The sequence below is a fragment of the Mercurialis annua genome, linkage group LG5 (genome assembly GCF_937616625.2).
Source record: "Mercurialis annua linkage group LG5, ddMerAnnu1.2, whole genome shotgun sequence".
In the NCBI taxonomy this organism is placed as follows: Eukaryota; Viridiplantae; Streptophyta; class Magnoliopsida; order Malpighiales; family Euphorbiaceae; genus Mercurialis; species Mercurialis annua.
Window position 1 is genome coordinate 1,707,019 of NC_065574.1, and position 24,539 is coordinate 1,731,557.

Here is a 24,539-nt window from a genome sequence, read left to right on the forward strand (position 1 = left end):
GTACAATGCCAGGTAATTGTTAGCGGAGTTAGCGAGATATTAACCAATACGAGAGTTGAGGTCGAACCCCCAATCTCAGGATGTACATGGGATATAGGCTATGAACTTCTAAAAATAAACTACAATGAATTACTACATTTATTTAATTTTCTTCCTCTAAAAAAAAACCATCAAGTGTATAAAATGATCTTAGTATAAATTCTGAATATTGCAGAACCATTTTCTTTTTTTATTGTGAGAGGATTTATTAATTAATATTGTCCACCGCACATTACTATTTGAATTTTAGTTCATCCATTTGGTTTATCTGTGGTTTAATAAAATTGTTAGCTAAGCAAATTTAATTAATGAAAAGTTCATCTCATCCCCTCCAATTTGATATAAAAATTAAAATGTTCAAGTTGGTGGTTTTCAACAAATAAACCGACAATGTGAGATGGTAAAAGGAATCAATGTGAATTTATTTGTTAAAAACTACCCGACTTTTAATCTTTGTTGCAAATTTTATAATGAGTTCGTGAGCCACATTAAAAATGCATAATTCATGCTTGAAAAGTCAAAAACTGAGTTCATAATTTTTACAAGGAAACATCATAACTTACTCTCCTCCAAAATCACATCATACAATCTTCAACTACAACATCAAGCTCTTGTTCGCTCAACAAGGAAACAAATTTCAAACCAGAGGCAGACAAGAGTTTCCATCACAAACTCACCACCTATCTATCGTTTTTCATTAAAAATAGCGTAATGAACAAAACCGACTCGAACTTTTAACATTAGACAAGCTACGACAACTTTTTACAAATCTAACAATCTCAGTTTCCGGACCTGTAAAGAATTCTATATTCTGACCTACCTAATTTAATAAATCACAGTTCTACTCGTAAAACTTTCCAAATGCAGCACGATTACGCTAGAGTCTAATTGCTGTATGTCCAACCCAACGACCTCCGTCTTGAGCTCGGCGGTGTGAAGCTGAGTCCGAACATTTCCTTCAGACCTTGTCCCTGTTCTACAAACTTCACCAGCTTTGCAACTATGGCTGCACTCTCAGTGATGTGGTTGATATCCTTTGTGTTGCTCCACAAGCGGCTAGATAATTGTAGTCTTCTCCGTTTCGAGTTCAATCCGATTCCCCATTTCTGGTAGATTCTCTTTCTCTCTTCTTCTGATAATCTCTTTTGCATTAGCTTGCTTAGCGTTCCCCTTTCCCTATGAAGGGCCTTGATGCTGTATCATCAAATATTAGCATTAAAGATTTTTAACTACTCAACAATGCACATAACGGAAGAAAAAGAACACTTGCACGGAGAAATAGCAAGATTTCCCATAGAATTTCTGTCCGAATCCGAAAAAGAATTCCTTAAAGTTCATTCAAAAGCATTAAGTGAATATTGCCTCTTTCACTCTGACGTTCACCTTTTCAACCACTTTTGGTCGGTGGTCTAGGCCGAAATTCAGCGTCGAATAAACACATTTTAATTTTTACTATGTCAGACACCAACTTTTAAATATTTATAAAACAATTTTCCGTTAAAAAATTGCTCATATATTTTGGCGCCCATATCGGCAAGTTTTAACGGGTATTTACTCGGTGTTTTAAATTGCAAAAAAATTATAGTTCATGTTTAAAATTGTCAAAATTAAAACTTCGTGTTAAAAAATAGTTTCTGATTTCTAAAGCAATTAAACCTTATATAAATGAATGCATTCAGTAAAAGAAATTTGAATTACACAAGTCGCATCAAATATTGCAATAACGAGAGAATGAGAGATAGAGAACCTTGATGCATATGTAATTGTTCGACCACCTCCTACAGATTGACTGCTTTGAGAAAATGTTTCCTTGAGGAAGGAAAGTCTTCTAAGCTCCACTTCCATGTATATGGAATCTGTTGGGTCACCTTTAATGAGCAAAAAGAAGTATGTTCTATGAACCAAGGAAACATTGCATGTCTGCCAAAGTTCAAATATCTCCCTCCGCTGACTCTCGAATATCAAAGACCAATCGCTAGAAGTTGCCACAGCATCAAACATTGGATCTAATCCAACATCTTTTGCATCCTTTACGAAATTATCAGATGTACGATTCGTCTCCTGAATTTTGCAGAAAAATAATCAAGCAATGTAATATAAGAAACTTTAGAGCTACTAGCTGACCCAATGTGATGCAACCCCCGGGAGAAAATAAAAGGAGAAGTTGATAAGAAGTCTCACCTGACTGTCAGTGTCAACTATTTGCTTCTCATACGCCTGTTTGGCCGCCATCTCCTTCAATCCTTCAACAAAATTTTGAACGCTAGGTATATCCTCTTCGCCCAAAGCTTGGATGCTCTGAGTTCCGAAATCTTCAGTATACGCACTACCCAGAGAAGACTGAGAACCATTTCTTGATAACATTTCAGTATTGTCACCATAACTTAGTGGAGGAAAAATCCTTCGAACGCTTTCTGGCCTCCCAGTAAAGTTTTTCTCAATGCCATTTGGTGGGGTGCTGACGGGATTCTCTCGACGACTCCAGCTCCTTGTTAACTTAATGCTCGGAGAACTTGACATGTCAGCTGCTGAGGATTCTGTAGAAGCTTGATGCATTCTCTGATCCAACATGTCATATGTGAAACCATTTTGGATGCGGTTCACTTCCCTCTGTCTATTTGCTACAGTTGATAATTCCTGACCTGCTGCAGTACCATCCCCCATCATTGTAATAGCCAATCTTCTGGAATTGGGTTCATAGTAATTCTCCCTTCTTGTCTCATCTATTTCAATACATTGAACTTCCCTGCAGTAGTCATCAGCATCCTCTGCCGGTCCAACTGCAGTACTCTCACCTGAATTTGATCTAAAAATCTTCTTTCCAATTGACATCAAAGATGAGGTTGCATCAGAGACGGAATCATCTTCCTCATTTTCCGGAAGGTGGTATGGTTCCTCCATGTTGCTCCCGCTATCTCCATCATAATGGTTCATGTTGAATTTTCTGAGACCTCCATATGGATAATGTTGATCAGCAATACCTGAAGATTCTGATCCTGAACATTGATCTTCCCACGTATCCCTCGCTTGGTGATTAGGACGGTGACTAGTCACGGCCTAAATTACAAATATACAGCAACGATTAACAGTTGGAGCAGCAGAGTTAACTTTGAACATAATCTAGAACAACTAGGCAAAAAATATACCCCATTTCTTGAAGTTTGCTCCTTTCCAATCATTCGCAGTAAATCCTCAATTCGAGATTCAGCAAGATCCCGTTGCTTTGTCAAGTCTCGCATCTCCTTCTCCATCTGCATGACAGAGAGTCATTATCAATGAAACCAGTACATGATATCTGCATGCTTTTCACTAGCAAATCTCCTATGGACATATTGGGCCTTTCCATCCAGAAAATAACAAATACTGGATGTTGCCAATCAAAACGATCAGTTGCATTTGAAATGGTTGTATTTATCATTTCCAAGCTTATATAGAATAGATGGATAGACAAATTTAGAAGTTGTTAAGTGTCTAATGCTTAGATGTAACAAACAGTTACCTTTTGTATTTGAAGGTCCTTCTTTCTAAGTAATGCAGCATAATCATAGGTTAAGGAAGAAGGCACAGGACTTCTCAACTCACTTTCCAACCTCGCCAACTCTTTCTGCAATTGCTTAACCAGTGCCTTATCGGACATGACTACATTAACCTGAGCTTTGTTTGTAACTTCTTTTGCACAACAAGCAAACATAAGAGTATTTCTAGTCTGCTCAACATGGCTCCGTGCAGGGCTCAGTGTACAGATAATAGCAGTTCTAGCATTGCCACCCAAAGCAGGCTGCAGTAACCGTGTTAGCTTAGAATCTCTGTAATTGATGTGTCCATGTCTCCCCTTGCTGCATCCGTTAATGAACAAATATTGTAATCCTTTTGTTTGATAAGGTCTCAATTATACAGTAACTAGAGAAACAAAATCGAGAGCAGCTAAAAAAATATGTAACCAGGGACGGGGCAATAAATAAAGCAGCTCAGCATCATTTATGATTTCAGACACTAAATAGTAGTAAATAAATAGCTCTGAGGGCTGTCTTAGCAATAAGCAGCACCAACTCCATCAGTTCTGCAGTTTGTGTGAGAGAAATTGAAAGTGGTAGAGGCCTTTTAACAACTCCCAAACTAGTCTGACCTTCCTAAATTAAAATGAGCAATCTTCATTACACCGGACCTTTAATCACTTGGCCAAGGGATACAGAAGCAAGTCGGCAGGAAAATGCTCACCGATTATCTATGACTTAGCTTAAGCACTGTGTATCTCATGACAATTTTCAAGATAAAAATAGAGCAGTCTAAGTTTTGTAGTCTAGAACAAAATGATGGAAGAAACTAACTGTGTTCCTCAATTGCAATTAACAACCTAAAAAGGTATTACTTAGAAAGTATCAGCTTGGTATTCAGATATCCGATGACAGGAATGCAGCAAAACAAAGTAGACATATCTTAAACAGCATATTCAACTATTGTGAATTATCAGAAGTTGCACCACCAGCGGCATTTGAAAAAATAGGTTATGTGAAAAGGAAGGAAGAAGCTATCAACCTTAGCTTACGAATAACAGTGCTCAAAGTCAGTAAACTGCGGTTTATGTGGCAACCTTCCTTCAATCTAGCCCCAGTAGATAATGACTGAGATGCACGCTCACTTCCTGCCAAATCAACAAAATTCTGCACGATAGAAAAAAAACTTAGCTCAACTTCCTAGGTATTATTCAAAAACCACGCTCTTTACTAATTTTGTCAATGATAATGATGCAAGAAATGGTCCTTACTACAGTTGCTGCTAAAGTAGTTGAATTTTCTTTGCCTAAGAATTCATGAGCGGAACTTTCAATCGTCTGCAAGAAGTACATAATAGACAGGTTATTCTTTTAACATGCTATAAGTTAATGGGCAGAAGGTACAAAAAAACCCTCGACTTTTTCTCAAAAGTACAAATCAGCCCTTTTACTTTTTTTGGGCACAATTAAACCCTCAACTTTTTAAAATTGAACAATTAAACTCTTGTTATTTTAAAATCGAACAAATAAACCCTTTTAGTTTACTTTTGGGACACTTACCCCCTCAAATTTTCGGTAAATATTTTAAACATTAAAATTATTTTTGAATTTTTTCCCTATTTGATTATGAGAGACATGTCAGCCATTCACGAGTGTTTCTAATGATGCTGGATGAAAGGGGTTATTTGTTCTTTTTGAAAATAAAAAGGGCTTAATTATACTTCAAAAAAGTAAAAGGGTTGATTTGTACTTTTATAAAAACTACAAGGGTTTTTTTGTACCTTCTGCCAAGTTAATGCTTAAAACTACAAAAATAGAGAAGAAGGGATACCAATCTAAGAATTTGATGAGATCTGGAGCTTTTTTCATTTAGTGAGGTCTCTCCAATCCGTCTTTGAGCTGCAAACATGAAACCACATAATTACTTACACAGCGTCATCCAGCAACAACAGAAATCTGTAGTGTGTTTTACCTTCACAAACAGAAAGGAGCTCCTGTAGATGATTCCAATCCTTAAGTGTTTCTTCTGTAACTTTCTCCACAACGGTCCCTTTCTAAAAAAAATTATAAAAATCATAAAAGAAAACAACAATTCGTCAAGCAGTTAGCTAGGTAGGGGTTTAATCAAACCGAGTCAAACCGAGTTTTGGAATGCCCAAACTCGGCTTGACACATTGGCAATAGCTTGAGCTCGATTCAACCTTTAATGACTGAGCTCAAAGTCAGTTAATATAACATTTATCAAGCTTGAATTTGGTTCGAACTCAACTCCATGTTGTCCATTTATGCCAAACAAGTGAAGCTCGAGCTCGATTCATATATTCATTTCAGTGCTAAAAGTTTAAGAAAATAAACTTATTAATAGTACTTAAATAATTTTTATTTTTATTATGATATATCAATCCTATATGAGCTAGCTCGTGAGCTCGAGCCAAGCTCTTATTGAGCATGAAGCAGCTGATGAACGTTCCATTTACAGCCCTATAGCTAGGAAGCTTGAAAAAAAAAAGGTAAAATATGAACAATATTCACCTCTGTATCATCTAGCAATCTAAGAGGAGTAGAATCTGCACTGAGGAGATCTCTAATAGCTTCATTGTATATCTCAATTGCAGAGAATTTCAAAACAAATGCTCTCTCTTCATGCTGCAAAAATGAAATATAGGTAATTTTGCATTAACCGCACAAGAGAACAATGATGGAAACTGAAAATAGCAAAAACACGTACTAGAAATCTTGATTACCGTATGTATATATTCAAATATATCTGCTACTGTATACTCTGTTATTCCCATCATGGTGTATGTCTTTCCACTGCTTGTTTGCCCATACGCAAAGATACTTGCTGTAAAAATAAACAGAGGTGAAAAACCTTTTCATTTCTTGGCAAAGTGACAAAGAGACACCAAGAAATTTGTGTTGTACTTACAGTTGATACCATTGACAACTGAAAGAGCAACTTCCTTTGCTCCTTCATCATATAGTTGTCTCGTAGCGCTGTCACCGCGAAATACTCTGTCTATCCCCAGAAAGCAGATGAAATAAGTTAACCATAGAGAAAATCATTAAAGAGCTGGTTATGAGTTCAAAAAGATTGTTGTATCTTAAAGTTCAATGCACCGAAGATTTATGAAAAGCTAGAATTTTAAGCCAGTAGACCAGACTAGTTTACTATACATACTTATAGGGACCAAATTTGTAAAATAAATGAATTTACTGGCATAAGGTAAATGTAAGTGGCCCTGTTGGTTCATAGACATGTGAGGTCTCATAGTGTACTACATCTATCAGTCCTACAGTGACAGGAAGCAAACAGTTGGCCAAGAATTTGGGGTTACTCTGGGTCAAACGAGAAACAAATCCATAAGGTAACATATAATGACATTTTTAAGTAGCAAAATATAAGAATTTTCCACTTTGATTGTCGTCATAAACTATGTACAGGGTTATGTTTCAATCCTAAAGCACCCTGTACTTGTTTACCCATCTAGGCATACTGCAGCCAGAATGCAGAAAGAAATATAAAAAATGCATATGGTAGTCGAATTGAAATTCGGCAAAGCTAAAATTCATTTGAACCAAAAATCACAAAGTTGCTTAGCATCTATGCCAGATAATAGATTGGACTACAGCTAAACACATCAGGACTCGATTTTCACAGAGAATAGTATTTTTTATCGTCGGGCGCTTCAAAAAAAATCATGAACAATAATCAAAGAACATGTCCTTACCAAAAGTATAGGCAGATGGAAATGTGGAACCTTCACGAAGGGTATTCCGGTATAAGATGGTGGTGTCATTGATGCATTCCCAATCAGCAACTTCATCAGCCAAAATCTCCTTGTCACTCAAGGGCCTCAACCTCACCAAAACAAGAATCTTTTCTTCACGGGCACTTGGCAATTGCATCTTCTCCATCTTTGGAAGCTCTGCCCCTCCAATCGACCCCATTTCTCAAACTGAACCTTTGGACTTCTCTTCAACCCCACCAAAACAAAGAATTAAATCAAAAACAAGCCCATAATTTTCAGATTGCGAGAAAGTGAGGAAATTCAAAGTCTTGGGGGGAGTCCAAAACTTACAGTTGGCCTTGCTTTCCTAAAATATAAGACAGTTTTGGCTGTTAGAACCAAAGCAGTTACATTTGGCTAAAAAAAGACAGCAGTAGGTCCATCGTTATACTCTGGCCTTATCTGCAACAAGAAGTTAATCATGGGCATTTATCCAACTAACTCAAAAAGATAAATAACTAATGATTTTCCTAAATAAGGGTCATATCAACAACAAGAATCCAATCATTATTTTTAACCAACAACCTAATGAATTCTTAATTTAAACCAAAAAAAAAAAAGAATCAACTACTAATAGAAAATAAAAAAAGAAATAAGAAAGTTGGCTAATAAGTAATGACAGATAAAGCTTCAAATACTTCAAATCGTGGGTAAGGTAATCAATAATTATTCAAACCAACCAAAACGTGTTAACTAATAAAAGATGGTTAATCAATAATCACGGCAAGTTATAAAATAAAGGAGTTGAATAGAAAAAAACAAAACAAAAACGTTTTAAAATGTCTAGATATATTTTTCTTTATCTTACTTCAACAATGATCAAATTGCAATGTCATACAGGAAAACTTTGAAGAGAGGCGACCATGACCAACCATGCTTCAAATCCAAGTAAGTAGATTCATCTCTCTACATAAAATTAACTTTTTAATCAAAAACGAATAAGTAATAGCTTAAATAGTATAAGTCTGCTATGTCGTGGGTTCAATTCCTCCCACAAACACTCGATTACCCGATAATCATAAAAACTTTTTAATATAAAAATGTGATATAATTCCATGTCTTGGATACTACATATGATCCCATTGAATTAAAAACAGAGCAAGAGAGAGAAAAATAAACATATATACACGTTATATACCTCCAAGTAAAACGTTGACGTTTCGAGTAACAGTTGGTGAACACAGTTCACCCCTTAAGCAATGCACTTGGAGATAAGGGTAGCTAGCAATCAGTAGTAGGTAACAGCGTCATTTTTTCTTCTCCTTCCCACCTCAAGGTACCAAAAACGGCGTCGTTTTCTCTGTTCTTCCTGCTCTGATCTGAGACTGAATGTGCTTGTTTTCTTACTGCTATAACCTCAAATCTCGAGCTCTGCAAAAGATTAAAAAAATACTAAAACAAATAAATAAAACAAAACAATTACTAATAAATAATACTAATGTCAAAATCCCGAATCTCACGCATTTAGCCGTTGCTATTTTAAGAAGGAAAAAAACAGCTATAAAAAAATTGCAACTATGAGTTCATTAATTACATTTCTTCTCCAACATAATTTTCCTTTAAAATGCATACAGATTTGGAAACGACGTAGCTTCGAAGATAAAAAAAAATTAACAACAGAGCAATAAAAATTAAACTACTACTTTACGCGACGGATAAAGCTCATAAAAGCAAAGTTAATCGATAATGCCGCTAAAGACTAAGGCATAACCGTTTCGAAACTTTAAAAAACGGATAAAACAGTGAAACTCGGCGGGAATCGGCGATAACTCACTCACCGCGATCTCTCTTCTTCTCAGTCTCTCTCAACTCTCATAGACACAGAGGAAAAAATACTAAGGCAGTGTTTGGTTCTACCTTTTTTTTTGCTTCGCTCTGTGTTGAAGGAGCGGAGAGGAGCGGTGGTGGTGCCGTGTGGTGGTTATATGTGATGCAGCGTCAACGTCGATCGAAATTTTTTTATTTTCTTTGGTTGTAGGATTACTATTTTGTCCTTTGCTTTTTTCTTTTTTTAATTCGAAAAGTGGCAGTGAAGTCACGTGCAGTTCGGTGATAGGTTGGATTAATTTAATTGTTAGACTTGTGCCACGTGGGTGCTGTGACTTTTGGTTTTTTATGTACGGGTAGACAGGAGATCATTCGATTTTGTGATGGACGGCTGTGATTGGAGTTTGAAGTTCGGTTGGGAAATTCGGGTTTGGATCTTTTCCTGATCTCTTGCGGAACTCCACTTTAATACGTTGCTTGGCTAATAATCATTCAAGGTCACTGATTTTTGACCTTCAGTCAGAAAATTCTCTGAATTTTAATTTTAATCAGTGAACTCGCAAGTTTTAATTTTAAATTCAGTAAACTTTTTAAAGTCAATTTTTGACCAATAACGCCAACCATTGCAGACGTGGCATTTAAAAAGTATGATACACACATAACATTGACACATCATTGAAAATTCAAAAAATTCGAAACACCCTAAAAATCCTAACTAAAAATTCATTTGTTGACGTTGTTGGTTATAGTGAACAATTGTGATCGACCCCCTTCAACATTGTCGATCTTCCCAAGCCAAAGTTGTCTCCGCCTATAAAATCTAATTGCCTCAGCTGTAAACTCGTTGGATGGGTTGGCACAAGGCGAGACGGGTGATGAAGAGGAGATATTTTGAAGATGAGACACATCGAAGACGACTAAAAGGATGATATGATCTAGAAGCGAGCAAATTCACGACTTGTGAAGATAGCAAATTTAACTGTGAGGAGGTAGGCGGCGGTGATGACAAGTGGTAAGGCGGCAACGGCAACGATAATGAGGAGACTTGAAATTGATGGGCATGAAAAGATGGTAAAGATTTATTTGGCATCGACACGTGGATTTTTAAGGTATTTTAGATTTTTGGGAATTTTGATGATGTGTTAATGATGTCTAGCTGATTGTGTGTGTATTTTCAATTTCTTTTCTAAGTGTCATGTTAGCAATATTAACGATGTTAGCCAAAATTGCTATAGAATTTACTGACCGAAAATTAAAACTTATAGAGTTTATGGACTGAGATTCAAAAGTTAGGCCTATAGATGATAATTAGCCTACATTCCTTATGATGTATTCTTTTATTTGTTAAATAATAGTATACCAATAAATTTCATGATCTCCTTTTGGTGATGAAGGATGGATCTAAAGGTAACGCCAACAGAAAATATTATGAGGAGAAATGGCACCGTTTTGTCGGTTATATTTAACTACATACTGGTGAGCCACGAAATAAACCAAACTATATAATATATCATTTATTAGAGTAATGATGGACTCAAAAATAATTTATAAGATGGATAAAACTATAAATTAATTTATATATTTATAATTAAATGATTAAAAATATATATTATATAGTTTGTAGGAAAAAATTCCAAGGACACCTTTTTAAAACTTTTATTACGGCGGTGCCCATTTTTTTAAAATATTACATTGAGTGTCGTTTTTTTTTCAAATTACATTTTAAATTTTAAAAATTATTTTTCTTTATTTTTTGTGTGGTGTTTTTATTGTATATCTACAATGTATTTATAGTGTATTTATGATATTTTTACGGTGAGTGAATGCTGAATAAAAAAAAGTAATTATGTAAATATTTTATGAAATCATGTACGGAATGTAATTAACAATGCATGGCCGGAGGAAGGATTGTTTGAGGATAATACTTAATTTATATAAAAAATATTAAAAATTTACATTTATAAAATATATAATTATCTTATTATGAAAAAATATCAAATATGGCTTTTTTTGATGAAAAATATGGCTTTTTTGTGGCCACTTTATATTTAAAATTATATCAATAAAAGTTTAATATCAAACACAATAGTTACTATGCAAATTATGGTAAAATTGTTTCTTTTATAAATCTAACTTCTAAAAATATAATAATATAATTTTATTTATTTTAAAAAACTTATTTTAATTCTCTATACAAAAATATATAAATATAACTTTATACTTTTATTCATCTTAAGAATTTTCTTTTAAAATACGTGGTATTATTTAGTGAACGTTAATTATATAATTTTAAAAAATGATAATTTTAATTTAAAACAATGAAATAATCCGACATTTTTAAAATCGTGTAACCAAATTTGAGATTAGCTGCAAAAATAGAGTGCACCCAGTTCTTATTTCTCTGTAGTTGTTATTGCATTTCATAAAATAGTTAGATTTATTAATTCTTGCTAAATAAATGAAATGGAAGAATAATTGGAGTAATGAAAGCTGTAAAAGAAGAAACATAAAAGTAATAAAGAGACGAATTTCCTATTCTTTTTACATGATAGCCAACTCAGATGATCATGTGGATAAAGTTTATAGCTAATCAATAAAGTTTTAAGTTTACTCCCAACTTTTTTAAAACATTTAATTAATCTTCCTCACATTATGCTGCTACACTTGCTTAGATTTGCGTTATCCTCCTAAATTAACATGCTTATAATAATCCAAATTTCAAAGGCTAATAAATCCATCTAAAAGTCCATATACTATGCTATTTTTGTTCGGGAGATTACCATTCATTTTCAATCTTTCTAATCTTCTACTACCATTATTTCAATGTCAATGTATTTACTTGAACGGAATCTAGCAAGTGTGCTCACTCGTCGTTAGCTACTAAATGATACAAATTTACGCATGTAAAAATTATAAATGAAAATCATATATGAGTCACTACACTATAACATAACTAACATTTATGTTATTAGATGAAGTTTGTGGAATCATATGATTATCGTATAAAATTGTTATTTTTCAAGAATACTTCATCCTTCTTCAATAATTGTCTTTTTTTTTAAAACAAAAATTCTCCAAACTCTTTAAAAATTGTAAATCTATCTAAATTTAACAAATTCTTTGTAAATCTGTTCATTTTGCTAAACTAAATTTAATTATGACTATAATAGCAATTGAGGCGGACCCAAAAATTATGTATAATGTGGGCAAGATTGTACCAAAAAATTATAAGATGGGTAATATAATAAATTTAAGAAAGTCAAAAAACTATACTACTAATGTATATGTTCATATTTTTTTAGAGATTCAAAAAATAAGATGAATAACTGCCCCACAATAAACTCTTCCTAGGTCCGCCTTTTTATTTGAGTATGTGGGTTTTTTTCAAATTAAAAATTTTTATCAACTGAAATGCCACATGATTCGGATAAATTAATTTTAAAAAATATTAAATCGATTTTAAAAAATTGTATAAATTTATAACTTTTAAAAAATTTGGATATATTTCTAAAAAATCGAAAAGGCTTAATTTTTAATACCATTAGGTCTTTTTTAAAAACTGTGAAACAATGATCAGAAGTATGAGGAAACAAAATAAAAGAAAATATGATTATCAAAATAAACGATGGATTGGGCTGATATTTGCATCTATTTGTGAATATTTATTTGCTTGGGAACTAAGTAAAATGTGAGGCCAAAAGGAGGTAAAAAAAAAGATTGAACATATTCATGATGATAAATGAATTTATACATTCGGTTGATTATTTCCTTTTGCCTTTATTCTTCTGCAATGCAATAATAACATAGGACCAAGTGATGGTGTATGGTGAAAATGATAACCACAAAGCATGCTCAGTTTTTCACATATATTTTATTACAATGAGCAGTTGTTGAATTGGAAAATTAATAAAATATTGATCGAAGAAAAAACCGGTTGATAATCGAAGAAAGAATCAAAATAAGATAATTGAAAAGATAACCAACACGATGAGCGACTGACAATCAAAAAACGACTGCCCATAACGCTCCTTTCTAAATTTTTCTATCAATATTAAGAAATAAAGGTCGAACATCTCTAGAAATTAAATATAATACTACTACAAGCAAGATATTTACGTACTTAACAACAATATTTTAAATATATTTTAATTTTTAATCACAAAATATTGATATTATCTAAAAAAACTTATATGCATTAGTACTTAAAATTGTGCTTTTAAATTATACTATTGGAGAAATTGAAATTTTTGGTGATAATTGTTGATTAATTATAATTTGATTGTAGAAGTGGTAAAAACACACAATTCTTAGTCTAAATAAAGCAGAGTAGCTCCACATTCTTTTCATATTATGTTAAAATCATGATGGTGAATGATAGTCTATTTCTAACAACTTTAGCTAAAATTATGCCACTAATATTGCAAAGTTTAGTAAAAGTCTTTTTCATTTTTTATTAGATTGATCTTAATTTTATATGAACTCCTTATATCTTAATGGTATATGATTAAGTGGGTAGACCCATCTAATTTCATATTTAGTATTGTATTAGTCTAATAAAAAATACCTTGTTAGTAGAGCAAGGTTTAAATTAAGTGAATTTGATGTTAAATTAGTTCAATGTACTTTACTAATATGGTAGTAGACAAATTCTTCCATGGTTCATTATTTATATGAAAACCTTGAATCTGAGTGTTATAATTAGCTAAATTCATTGACCAATTTTAATATTTTATAATATTTATGTCCTAATAGTTTAAATTGATTTAGTCAAGTGAGGCATGTGGTGGCCATAGCTAAACTGTGACCCGGCGGTTCTGAACCGGAACCGCCGAATTGTGAACCGTGCCCACCTCACTAATATCACTTTAACAAATATATAGATTTTGAATCGATTTAAGTAATTAAGATATAATTATAACTACTAATATTGAAATTAGAAATTAAATAAACTGTAAATACAAGAAAATATTTTAAATTTTAAGACATTTGACAGAAAAACCAAAAAAATAAATAGTCCGGCTAAAAATCAACAGTAAAAGTAATACGAATAAGAAATTATGGGTCTTGAATCCCAACTCGAAAGTCCTGATCTACCGAGTTTTAATAGTTCTCGATTGAACTATCTTATTGATTTCTAATATTATTATATCAAAATCGGTCCATTGTTTTTACTGTCAACAGAGTTTCTACATGATATACGAATATTAAATGGCCTAACGATCAAATGATCTTGTCCGATTTCAAATATATATTTAAAGATTTAGAGTTGGACTAATAAAATCTCACGTCGGATTATTAAAGGGAGTCAAATAACTTATAAGTCAAAATAAATGCTATGTAGCATGAGACAATTAATTTTTGTAAGGTTGATTCGTAATGTTCAATAACTTAACACCGAATGATCTTATAAAATTGTGAATTTATGAAGATGTGAACATCAAAAATAAAGTGACATGTAAAATATATGTTAATCGTATTTAGCAGAATTGGATTTGTGTAAGATGGGTTACATATAAGCCTAATCATAGGCATGGATATCTACTGAGTCTGTCCACCAGGACTAATTTGGACAATTATTTTTTATTTCAAGCACAATACAAGCCTGAATAAGTAATAAGTTCATCTTTTTGAACGCACTTAAGCTTTTAAATTGTTTAACATCTAATATAGATTCGACAAAATCTGGTTCAAGCATGCATAAAATATAATGTATGCGGTAGCATTGAATATAAAATGTGAGGTTTGAACTGGACTAACACCAAATTTAAACTCGAATTAAAAGAGCCAAGTTCAGTTGAATCTGATCCAAATTCGTCCAAATATGTTTTATAAATAGAATTAATTATGATTTTATTATTTATTACTTGATTCGTAACTCTCAAAGTATATAGAATTTCTACAAAATTTATTATAAGTTAAATTGCTTGTTCGCGGTGTTTTATCTTCTTATGAAAGAAACACAACCTTTATAAAGAGAAAGCTAAAATTAACAGACTTCTAGCTGAAAATTATTGTATCTCTATCAAATCTAAAACAATTTACGATGCATTTTATAATTATAATAATAAATTTTATTTTAACTTTTTTCATAGAGGTATATGACGGAAAGGTGCCGCAACCGATACTTGTAGCCCTCTCTTTTAAATTTCAAGTTATTCTTGATAAATTTTTATAAATTTTCATAATAATTCAAAGTTTTATCTCCATTGAGACTAGAATAAAAATCTCTATGGCCTTGGTCATTGGCTTATTTTAAGTTTGTTAAAATAAAATAAAATGAGCTGGATGCTATGTTTATTTGGAAAATGGAAAGAAAGTGCTAGAAAAGATTTAAAGAAAAAAGTGGGCCAAAGTGAGAGATATGAGATTGGTGGTTCATAATTATTGATAAGGAGCTTTCATTCAGCTATGTGGCCATCAGCTAATCCTACTGACTTTTATGGCCAAACATCTTTACTTTATTCTAAATGTTTTTATGTATATGCTTTTCATTATTTATTTTATAATATTATAGTCAAATTTATAAGGATTAGCACATGAAGACTTGGTCTAATGGCCAGGTTTTTAGAGTTGCATAAGGTGGGAGCTCAACCCTTTAAATCGTGATTTACCTGTTTAAAAAACAAATAATAATACTGATTAGCCCTGCTAACGACTAAATAATTACTTCTGTTAAAAAAAATAAAAAAAATTAGTAAGGACTTTTTGAATCTCAATTAAATATTTTATATATAAGTGACAAAGTAATGTAAAATCAATATGCTATCATTAATCAATTTAGTTTTCCAAATATAGCCTGCTACTAAAACATAGATTGAACAATTAATAAAAAAATTATATAATTGTTTTTGGCTTTTTATTGATTATATATCATAAATGATTTAAAATAAAAATAAAAAGTTTCTTAAACATAATAATATTAATAATAATAGCATAAACTCTTAAATTTTCACATAAAATTGCATCATCAAAATTATTTTTTATTATCATTATCTAACAATTACTTTTATCTCACCCGAACATTTATTTTAGTTATTTTCAATCCATTTGCAATGCAATTTAAGTATGAAAATTCTAAAAATTATAGACAAAATTTATAATTTTCATTAATATGCTATATCTGCTTCTTTTTGCTTATAATAATTTTTGAGAAATTAATAATTTTATTTTCAAAAATAATAATAAAAATTTAAAACTTTATAGTCTTATAAATTTTTACAAAAATAGGTCTCATATTGATAGAATGCAATATTACAATAATTATTTATGTATTTTTAATTAAAATCAAAACATATAAAAAGGAGAATCATAATTGTTAGGTCAAATATCGTAAAAAGGCCAAACCTTTCACAAAAGTTTTGACCTTTTAATTTTGTCGATTTTGGCCAAAACCTTATTATTTAGTTTTACAAAAGTCCTGACCTTTCAATTTTGTCGATTTTCAAAAAATGGATCATTTGGTTTCACAAAAATCCTGACCTTTCAATATATGTGCATGCCATGTAGGCGCCACATAGGCAAATTGAAATCAAATTAAGAGTTGGCCACAATTGAAACCAAATAATCTGTTTTGGGCCAAAATCGATAAAATTGAAAGGTCGGGACTTTTGTGAAATTTTTATAAAAAGTTTGGCCTTTTTACAATATTTGGCCAAATTATTATTAAATGTAGTATTTCAGTTTGTTTATTTAAATTGTTTTTTAATTATTTGATTATTTTCATTTGATGGAAAGAAAATAAAAGATTGCATGGAGGGGAGACCAAGAATTTATACGGGCGTGTGTACTTGTGGGTCCTTATACGAAATCAAGACAAGGGGATGATTGCCACCACATCAATAGACAATAACATGAAATGCCGCTAACACTCGCATCACACGAGAGTGGAACCCACTCACTGAAAGCCTTGTGTCATTCGTGGCAACCAATTTTCACGTGCTTGCGACAGCACATGATAGAGAGTGGGATTTGATAATATTATTAGTGAACAGATCACTAATTAAACAGCTCATCTCATAAGTCATAGCAACAAATAATTTGTAAATTAAGTGTTATTTTATTTATCTTGTATATTTAAATGAACAATTATTATTTTATATATCCAATATTTAAAATATAAAATATACCATAAAAATTAAACTCATTTAATTAAATTATCTCCATTAATATACCATAAAAATTAAAAATAAATAAAACTATCTTATTTTTTCTATAATCGAAAAGGAAGAGTGTTTATATGAAAAATTGAATCCACAAACTAACAGTTTAGTGGCTAATATTTATATATTTTTTAGTTATACTTTGTTTCGGTATTAGAGAAGGGAAATTGCTCGTGAGAAAATTTAAGATCACGATCTACCAGTCTGCTGCTTAGGGCTTAATTATAGTTTATTGGTAAAACTATTCATAAATTCATTTATGAAGCACTTAATATTTTCTATTAACATTTTAGCAATACCATATGCTTCTTATGGAGAGTATGGATGCTAACCAATTTTTGCATTTTTGCAAGAGCACATTAAGCTCTTAAAATTTAATGTTGTACGAAAATAAAAACAAAAACCACCAGATCACTTTTTTAAATAAAGTAAATTAAAAATTTAAAAGAAACAAATTTATACTAAAACTATAAAATCACAGTTAAAAAATAAAATAATAAAATTTTATATGTCAAAATATATTTATAAATTATAGAGATTTTCACACAAATGAATTATCATATAATTTACGACAATTAACAAAATATAGAATTTGAATATAATTAATTTTTTTTTGAAAAAAAAAAATATAATTAATTTAAGTTCATAATATCAATTTACTTAAACTTTGAAATTCAGTAGAAAGGTATTTTAATTTATTTGTATTAATTAATAATGAAAAAAAAACAACGTAGGAAGCAAGACAAGCGGGTACTAGAAAAGAAGGGAACAGAGACTTGAAATAAAGTTTTTCCATTTGTCTTCCTCTTTACCTCTTATATTATAAAAAATCAAATTAAAATCTCTGTTTATTTTTTTTCTTTTAAGAAACTGATCAAATTTTGCTTCAGGCAGTAATGGAGTTGAAGAGAAGATAAATGTAGAGCATTGATGTTTATTCCAAATTTTTTATTGTATTTTAAAAACTGATTTGAAATTGAAGTAAAAGAATTAAATTAAGGAATATGAGAACACTGTGCGATGTCTGTGAAAGTGCAGCTGCGATCATTTTCTGTGCTGCTGATGAAGCTGCTCTCTGTCGCTCTTGCGACGAGAAGGTAATTTTTTTGGAACGCTTGTGGGAGGAATTGAACTCACAACTTTATAGCGAAATGTTTTTTTTTTAATATATGGATTGTGTCTGAATTTGTGAAGCTGAATAGTAATTTTTTAAAAAGAATTAGTTACCAATATACTTACTGTATTTGAAATTTCAATTTAAGTGATGTTTTTTCTTATGCTGCTGTGTTGTCAAGCTAGTTAGTTAGTTTAGAATAGTTTCTTTAGCTGATTTAGTTTATCTGTTTTGAAATTGGATTGTAATCTTGTTCTTTTGTATTAGCTGATTTAATTTAAATTTTTAATCTATTTGATGGTTTTGTGATACCTTTATTTTGTTGTTGATGTAGTTTTGCTGTATGTATGTCCATGCTAATGAAGCGAATTCCGCATCCGAGCAATTTAGTTCAGTTTCATTATTTAGTTGACCATCACTGTAAACTTATGGGTGATTTTTGATTAGAATATGGATTAGAAGGGAAAGTTCTAAACTTGTATCTAATCAATTGTTATCTTAACTTTCTTGGGTTTAATTTGTAGTTGGGTAATTAGGAATCTGGAGGGCTGTTTGTTTACATGCTTTCATATTGATAACATGATGATCGTCGTGTTTTAAGTAAAACTCCCATTCCTGTGTCATGTAACTTTTGTTGTGTAATTGGAGTTACAGGTTCATCAATGTAACAAGCTTGCTAGTCGGCATATCCGTGTGGGCCTTGCTGATCCTAGTGATGTTCCGCGCTGTGATATATGTGAGAGTGCACCTGGTATGGTCTCTAAATATTGTCTTCTCGTTTTTTTTTTCCTGCAAGAATGTGGATTCTGTATTAGAGTTTTGAGGTTTCTTTCCTCCCCTTGCAACATGCTTGTAGCTTTCTTTTACTGTGGGATAGATGGTAGTTCCTTGTGTCTTCAATGCGATATGATTGTGCATGTTGGTGGTAAACGAACCCACAGGAGATATCTCTTATTACGGCAGAGAGTAGAGGTCTGTTTCTCTGAGCTTTAGAGCTTGGTATTAGCTACTTTGGAGAAGAAGATTTCTAAAATCAATATGCTCCCTTTGATTGTCTTATTTAGTTTCCGGGAGATAAAGCTGACCGTTTGGATGAACTAAGGCAGCAAGCTCTTGATCAAAATGATGTAAGACGGGACCAAATTCAGCCACTAAGACTTACAATGGGAGAGAATAACCAAAATCACCGAACATCTCCTGTCATGATGGAGGAGAATAACGCTGATGCTGATGGCAAGATAGACAATAAATTTGATCTTAATGCTAGACCGCAGCGGATAATTGGGCAGAATTCAACTAACCAGGTTTTTGCTTTTGGATTGATTCTCTTTGTTTGTATCTACTATATTTCATGGCCACATTATCGTGCACATTCTAAGGCTTCAATTTCTTGCTTTTGTATTACAGCATAACTGAATAAAATTCCCATATTTGTTTTTAAGGAGCAAGGTATGGATGTTAATCATGAATCTGAAAATGTTGTTCCTGTTGGATCCTTCAAAAGAGAGCCTGAAAAGTAAGCAAGGTATGTATCCTATATACTTCACAAACCATTAAACCTGTTTTAGATATAAAGCGTTGTGCTTCACAAACTAATGATCAACGTGAGACCTTTTACTTATTAACATTAGAGCTCTGCTGCTTGTGATTAAAAAGATATCTAAATCTCTCATCATGTTGCACAGCCTTACGATTCTTGAACCATTTGAAGTAAATAGCTTTATTTTGTTCTTAAATAAAAAACGGATTTTTAATTTTCTGGTTTACGAGTGTCATATGGTCTTTATTTTGTTCTATTATTCATAAGATGGTAGCTGGTTTACTTTGTGAAAGCTTGAGCTGAATTGACATTTTCCAAAACTGTTTTCTTGGTCCTAAAGGCTTTTATTCAGTTATTGATTACTTAATGTTAAACAATTAACATAAATATTGATACAACACATAAAGAAAAAACAAAAGTGGAATATTTTTACCTGGCATAAAAAATGAGGTGAAATAAAAAATTTATTTGGTCAAGGATATACTAACTAAGTGGAGTTTAGTTTCGTTACTAAATTCACATGTTAGGCTAAAACTAATAAACTTAAAGAATCGGATAAAATTTGAAAAGAAACACAAAGCTTTGGTTCTTCTTTTAGACAATTTCAATGTATGGTGATTTTTCTTACTATAACTTAAGCAAAACGGCCGTGTATTCAAAATGAGGGTGGTTAATCTTATATAATGAACATACTTAATTATCAGGTTAAAAGCAGTGGAAGATGGATCATGATGGCTGTTTGGTCTAGGGATGACCCATATTGTTCTGGCTGACACTTTGGTTGCAGCCACATTGTAATCGACAAGCGTAGCATGAGAAGTTTGAATTCTTAGAAAAGAGCAACTTCATCTATTACGAACAATTTTCCGATTGCTGATAAGCGAAGTTGCTCTTTTAATTTTCGGCTTCCGAAGGATGCTAGCGCTTGACAAAGAAAATTGTTACAGTTGCATGTCTTTTGATCTGCAACTGGTTCAAAATGCAGAAGTCAGAATCCACTGCATGATTTTGCTACGATCAATTGAAAACCATCTATTTTGGGACATATTATGGATATTCTGCTACATTTTAGATGCTGGATTATATAAAATGTGCATATCTGTTTATATTGATACACTCGAAATCATATATTCCGATTGTAAAGAGTTGTTCTATTTCTTTGACCTGAAATCAGTTGCTATGTAGAATGTGAACAATTCTTTGGCCAATTAAGGTTCATTTCGCCCTTCCAACTTGAAATAGAAGATAAGAGTTTAAATTAGAAGCTTCGGACAAACAAAAAAACCCACATTTTGTCCATTTTGTCAGTTTATATCCGAATATCACGTTAGTTTTGATAGTAACTTATCTAAAATTGACAAGATGTCGGTATTTTAATCCAAAACTACAAATTTAAACTCTTTTTTTATGTCAAGTTGGAAGAACGAAATGAATCTTTATCGACTCATCGACCGATGGACGGTTTTAAAAAGTACAAATCTTCTGTGATCCATAATTGAGGATTGGGGATTGCGTGGTAATGGTGTTTGAGTCATATGATGGAGACCAATGCTTTGATGAGATCAACAATAGACAAAATCTGCCTTGTCCAAAAATCTGTTTTAATGGTTATGTTTGATTGCTCTTTGTCATTATATAGTTGGTTTAATTTACGTCAGCATTTATTTCCCCCTCTAAATAGTGATATACCTGGGTTGTACATTCGATTCAAATAAAACTGAACTCATCGGCTCAATTTTTCTGTTAAGTTCGGTTTACACTGAAAGTAAATTGAAATTACTTTACTTATAAAACCGAATTGAATCAAAAAAATTAAATTTACTATTTCAACCCAATTTGTTTCGGTTTTTGCACATCCCTAGATATACGTGACCAATGGCTTAAAACATCTTAGCATACCAAAGGAATTGATAAATGATTAACACAATTTGCAGAAGCACTAAGCTTATAATGCATCAAATTTAAAGTACACGGGCTAACTAATTCTCATCAGCAATAGGGTTTATTATTAAGTGGCTAAAAGTTCATTTTAACAAAGAACAAAAATAGTTTCAAACCATTTTTAACACACAAAAGTAAGAAATTAATTCTTGCAATTTGAATCATCTCTTTTAGTTCTATAGCATAACTTAGTAGGTGTAGCCCTTGACAAACATTCCTTGCTTAGCTTCATCTGATTCTCCCTCACCGGTGTACTTGCCGAGCTGAGCCAGCGAGTTGCTCTTGGCACGAAGAAGCAGAGCTTCTTGAGCAGCCTTAACATTCTCCGCTCTGCCTCCCCATGTCTTCAAACAAGTGTTCTGGAGAGCCCTGGCGTATGAGAAGGATACGTGCCATGGGTTCGAAGACTGGTTCATGGCGTTCAGGTTAAGAGTTGCCTCAACTTCAGATTGCCCACCAGACAAAAACTGCTCGAATACAAGAACAACTCTCAGTTAGTATATACATGCCTTTCGCATCAAATCACGGAAAACTATCGAGTCCTACATTTTTATACAGAAATTTCATTGACTATATTTATAACTTATTTTAATGAAAAACATATCGTTTTTTCATCTTCGTTACAAAATTTGCTCGTTTTAGCGTTTTTGTTTCCATGATTTTAACCGACGAGATATAGGAACTTGCCATGATTCCGGGGACTGATGGGGGAATTCTTCTCTTAAGGAGGTTGAGGGTGTAACTAGCAACTTGTTCAGGAGTGGCTCTCTCCTTACATTCAGCACCAGGAGTAACCATGCTAGGCTTCAGAAGGATTCCCTCAAACAAAACATTATTCTCAGCCATGTAAAAGAAAACCTCAGCCCAAACTTGCTGTGCTACTTCAAATGTCCTGTCAATCCCATGCTCACCATCAAGCATGATTTCTGGCTCCACAATTGGAACCAGTCCACTATCCTAAAACATCCCAATAAATACAGAAAATTTCAGATTTACAATTCATAACAACAATAAACAAAAAACATCTAGCTGAACCAAAATGTTTCTTCTATACCTGAGAAATAGCAGCATAGCGAGCAAGACCCCAGGCAGCTTCCTTCACAGCTAGCGCAGATGGTCCGTTTGGAATGCTCACAACAGTACGCCTATATCAAAACGACAAATTTTGCAAGAATATGTTATAAATATATAGTCTCAGAGTTTCAGAAGCGTTTACGGAAACATAAACCAATACATAAGACTATTTTCGTACAAAATAACATATAAATAAGTAAAGTGCGTACCATTTGGCAAAACGAGCACCTTGCTGGTAGTAAGCAGCTGTGCGGGAAGAAAGACCATCAAGACCTTGGCACCATGATTCATCGTTGGAACCGACAAGAGGCACCAGACCCTGTTGTTCTCAGTATTCAATAAGCTTAAACAACAATATAATACTCTTTAGCATCAAATAAACTTGAAAAGCCGAACTTAATTACCTTGTCAACTTTGATACCGGGGACGATGTTCTGCTCAATAAGAACATCAACCATCTTCTTGCCGTCAACAGTTGATTGGTAGAGAGTTTCCTCAAAGAGGATAGCTCCAGAAATGTATTGTCCAAGGCCCGGTGCTGAGACGAGAAGGGTACGGTATGCCTGGCGGTTAGCCTCGGTATTTTCTAATCCGATTGATGCAAGACGTTTTCCGCAAGTAGCATTTGACTCATCCATAGCCAAAATACCACGTCCGGGCGAGGCAACAGTTTTCTACATATCCAAAATATTTCTTAATGTCAGCTTAATTACTATATATAGTTTCTATAAGTAGCATGCACGCGGATACACGGAAATAAGGACACTTGAACACGATAAATTAATGCTAGTTTAAGGTTTCCTATGTTAAAAATAAAGTTTTGTGTCGGAAACGCTAAGTTTTCAACATGTTTTCCAAAAAGCGACACGTTGATAAATGAAGTGTTCGTGCTACTCATCTGAATGAATTGAGTTAAGAGTTTTAACATACCGCAGTTTTGACAAGCTCGTCGGCATAGGAGCTAGCACGAATGCTGAGGGAGGAAGGGGCGGCAGCAGCAGAGTTGCACCAGAGGATGGTGGCGGAAGGCTGACGAAGGGACTGACCCTTGACAAAGTCAGACTTGTCAAGAACTGGTGATGACTTGAGGAGTGATGCTGAGGCCATTTTTCTGTTAGGCTTTGGGTTGAGAGGCTAACTGCAAAATGAAATAATATTATCTTATCTCCTCTCAAAGTTAATGCCTCTTTACCACATATGAAGATGTACTCAAACTCTACTTATATTTAGCTTTGAGTGTGTTATCAGAAAGATGTCACATTTGAGGCTGTTGTGCTTCAGCCAATGAGAGCTTGCCATTTGGATGATAGCATGGCAGACCTGGACACTGTGTACAAGTGGTTGATATAGATGGTTTTATTCTCACCTTGTAAATAAAATTCAAATTATAGTGTGATAAAATGCTGAGTTATGCATCATATTCACTGTCTGGAAAAGTAAATATGAGGCTCTAATTGTTCTTAACTTGTTGTTTAGCTTCTTCTAATTAATGGTCATGGTTTAGTTGCCAGATTCTGGTGGTCAACGGCAGACATCTTGCCAGATCAGCTACTCCAAGTGACTAGTTTAAGACTATTAAATGCCACCTATACCAATGTGGGTCCAAGTGTATCACTGGGTG

The 24,539-nt window shown here is 32.8% G+C and overlaps 3 protein-coding genes across 11 annotated transcripts; 1 reads left to right on the plus strand and 2 right to left on the minus strand.

The window, feature by feature from the left end:
* Positions 1–704: 704 nt before the first annotated feature.
* On the minus strand, positions 705–9,258 carry LOC126680233 (kinesin-like protein KIN-7E). Of its 8 annotated transcripts, none has more exons than XM_050375314.2 (16): positions 9,102–9,258; positions 8,462–8,694; positions 7,615–7,630; positions 7,264–7,504; positions 6,462–6,551; positions 6,277–6,377; positions 6,065–6,178; positions 5,505–5,586; positions 5,364–5,431; positions 4,805–4,870; positions 4,576–4,700; positions 3,539–3,875; positions 3,186–3,290; positions 2,221–3,096; positions 1,787–2,100; positions 705–1,233 (listed from the first exon to the last, which is right to left on the minus strand). In XM_050375314.2, the coding sequence occupies exons 4-16, from the start codon at positions 7,481–7,483 to the stop codon at positions 924–926; spliced, it is 2,808 nt and encodes a 935-aa protein (XP_050231271.1). In that variant the 5' UTR covers positions 7,484–7,504; positions 7,615–7,630; positions 8,462–8,694; positions 9,102–9,258; the 3' UTR covers positions 705–923. The 8 variants fall into 8 exon arrangements, with proteins under 8 accessions (XP_050231271.1, XP_050231270.1, XP_050231267.1 ...); XM_050375313.2 differs by having other exon boundaries at positions 7,264–7,509; XM_050375310.2 differs by having other exon boundaries at positions 7,615–7,725.
* An 8,764-nt stretch (positions 9,259–18,022) lies between these two features.
* On the plus strand, positions 18,023–21,066 carry LOC126679946 (B-box zinc finger protein 19-like). Of its 2 annotated transcripts, XM_050374970.2 has the most exons (6): positions 18,028–18,346; positions 19,018–19,114; positions 19,220–19,335; positions 19,428–19,667; positions 19,806–19,888; positions 20,608–21,066. In XM_050374970.2, exons 1-5 carry the CDS (start codon positions 18,254–18,256, stop codon positions 19,881–19,883), a joined length of 624 nt encoding a protein of 207 aa, XP_050230927.1. In that variant the 5' UTR covers positions 18,028–18,253; the 3' UTR covers positions 19,884–19,888; positions 20,608–21,066. The 2 variants fall into 2 exon arrangements, with proteins under 2 accessions (XP_050230928.1, XP_050230927.1); XM_050374971.2 differs by lacking the exon at positions 20,608–21,066 and having other exon boundaries at positions 18,023–18,346; positions 19,771–19,858.
* Positions 21,067–21,886: 820 nt separating this feature from the next.
* Positions 21,887–24,120, minus strand: LOC126679935 (fructose-bisphosphate aldolase 1, chloroplastic). The gene is made up of 6 exons (XM_050374957.2): positions 23,849–24,120; positions 23,323–23,592; positions 23,128–23,237; positions 22,899–22,989; positions 22,532–22,801; positions 21,887–22,311 (listed from the first exon to the last, which is right to left on the minus strand). The coding sequence occupies exons 1-6, from the start codon at positions 24,023–24,025 to the stop codon at positions 22,033–22,035; spliced, it is 1,197 nt and encodes a 398-aa protein (XP_050230914.1). The 5' UTR covers positions 24,026–24,120; the 3' UTR covers positions 21,887–22,032.
* Between the last annotated feature and the right edge of the window lie 419 nt (positions 24,121–24,539).

Excerpts from the sequence above, each read along its gene's own strand:
- LOC126680233 (XM_050375314.2), bottom strand. The coding sequence starts at position 7,483 with ATGGGGTCGATTGGAGGGGCAGAGCTTCCAAAGATGGAGAAGATGCAA. Across the intron at positions 5,587-6,064 it reads GATTGCTAGATGATACAGAG|AAAGGGACCGTTGTGGAGAA; the intron begins GTGAATATTGTT and ends AATTTTTTTTAG. Across the intron at positions 2,101-2,220 it reads TAGTTGACACTGACAGTCAG|GAGACGAATCGTACATCTGA; the intron begins GTGAGACTTCTT and ends TGCAAAATTCAG.
- LOC126679935 (XM_050374957.2), bottom strand. The coding sequence starts at position 24,025 with ATGGCCTCAGCATCACTCCTCAAGTCATCACCAGTTCTTGACAAGTCT. Across the intron at positions 23,593-23,848 it reads ACGAGCTTGTCAAAACTGCG|AAAACTGTTGCCTCGCCCGG; the intron begins GTATGTTAAAAC and ends TTGGATATGTAG. Across the intron at positions 23,238-23,322 it reads CCGGTATCAAAGTTGACAAG|GGTCTGGTGCCTCTTGTCGG; the intron begins GTAATTAAGTTC and ends TGAGAACAACAG.
- LOC126679946 (XM_050374970.2), top strand. The coding sequence starts at position 18,254 with ATGAGAACACTGTGCGATGTCTGTGAAAGTGCAGCTGCGATCATTTTC. Across the intron at positions 18,347-19,017 it reads GTCGCTCTTGCGACGAGAAG|GTTCATCAATGTAACAAGCT; the intron begins GTAATTTTTTTG and ends TTGGAGTTACAG. Across the intron at positions 19,115-19,219 it reads TATATGTGAGAGTGCACCTG|CTTTCTTTTACTGTGGGATA; the intron begins GTATGGTCTCTA and ends ACATGCTTGTAG.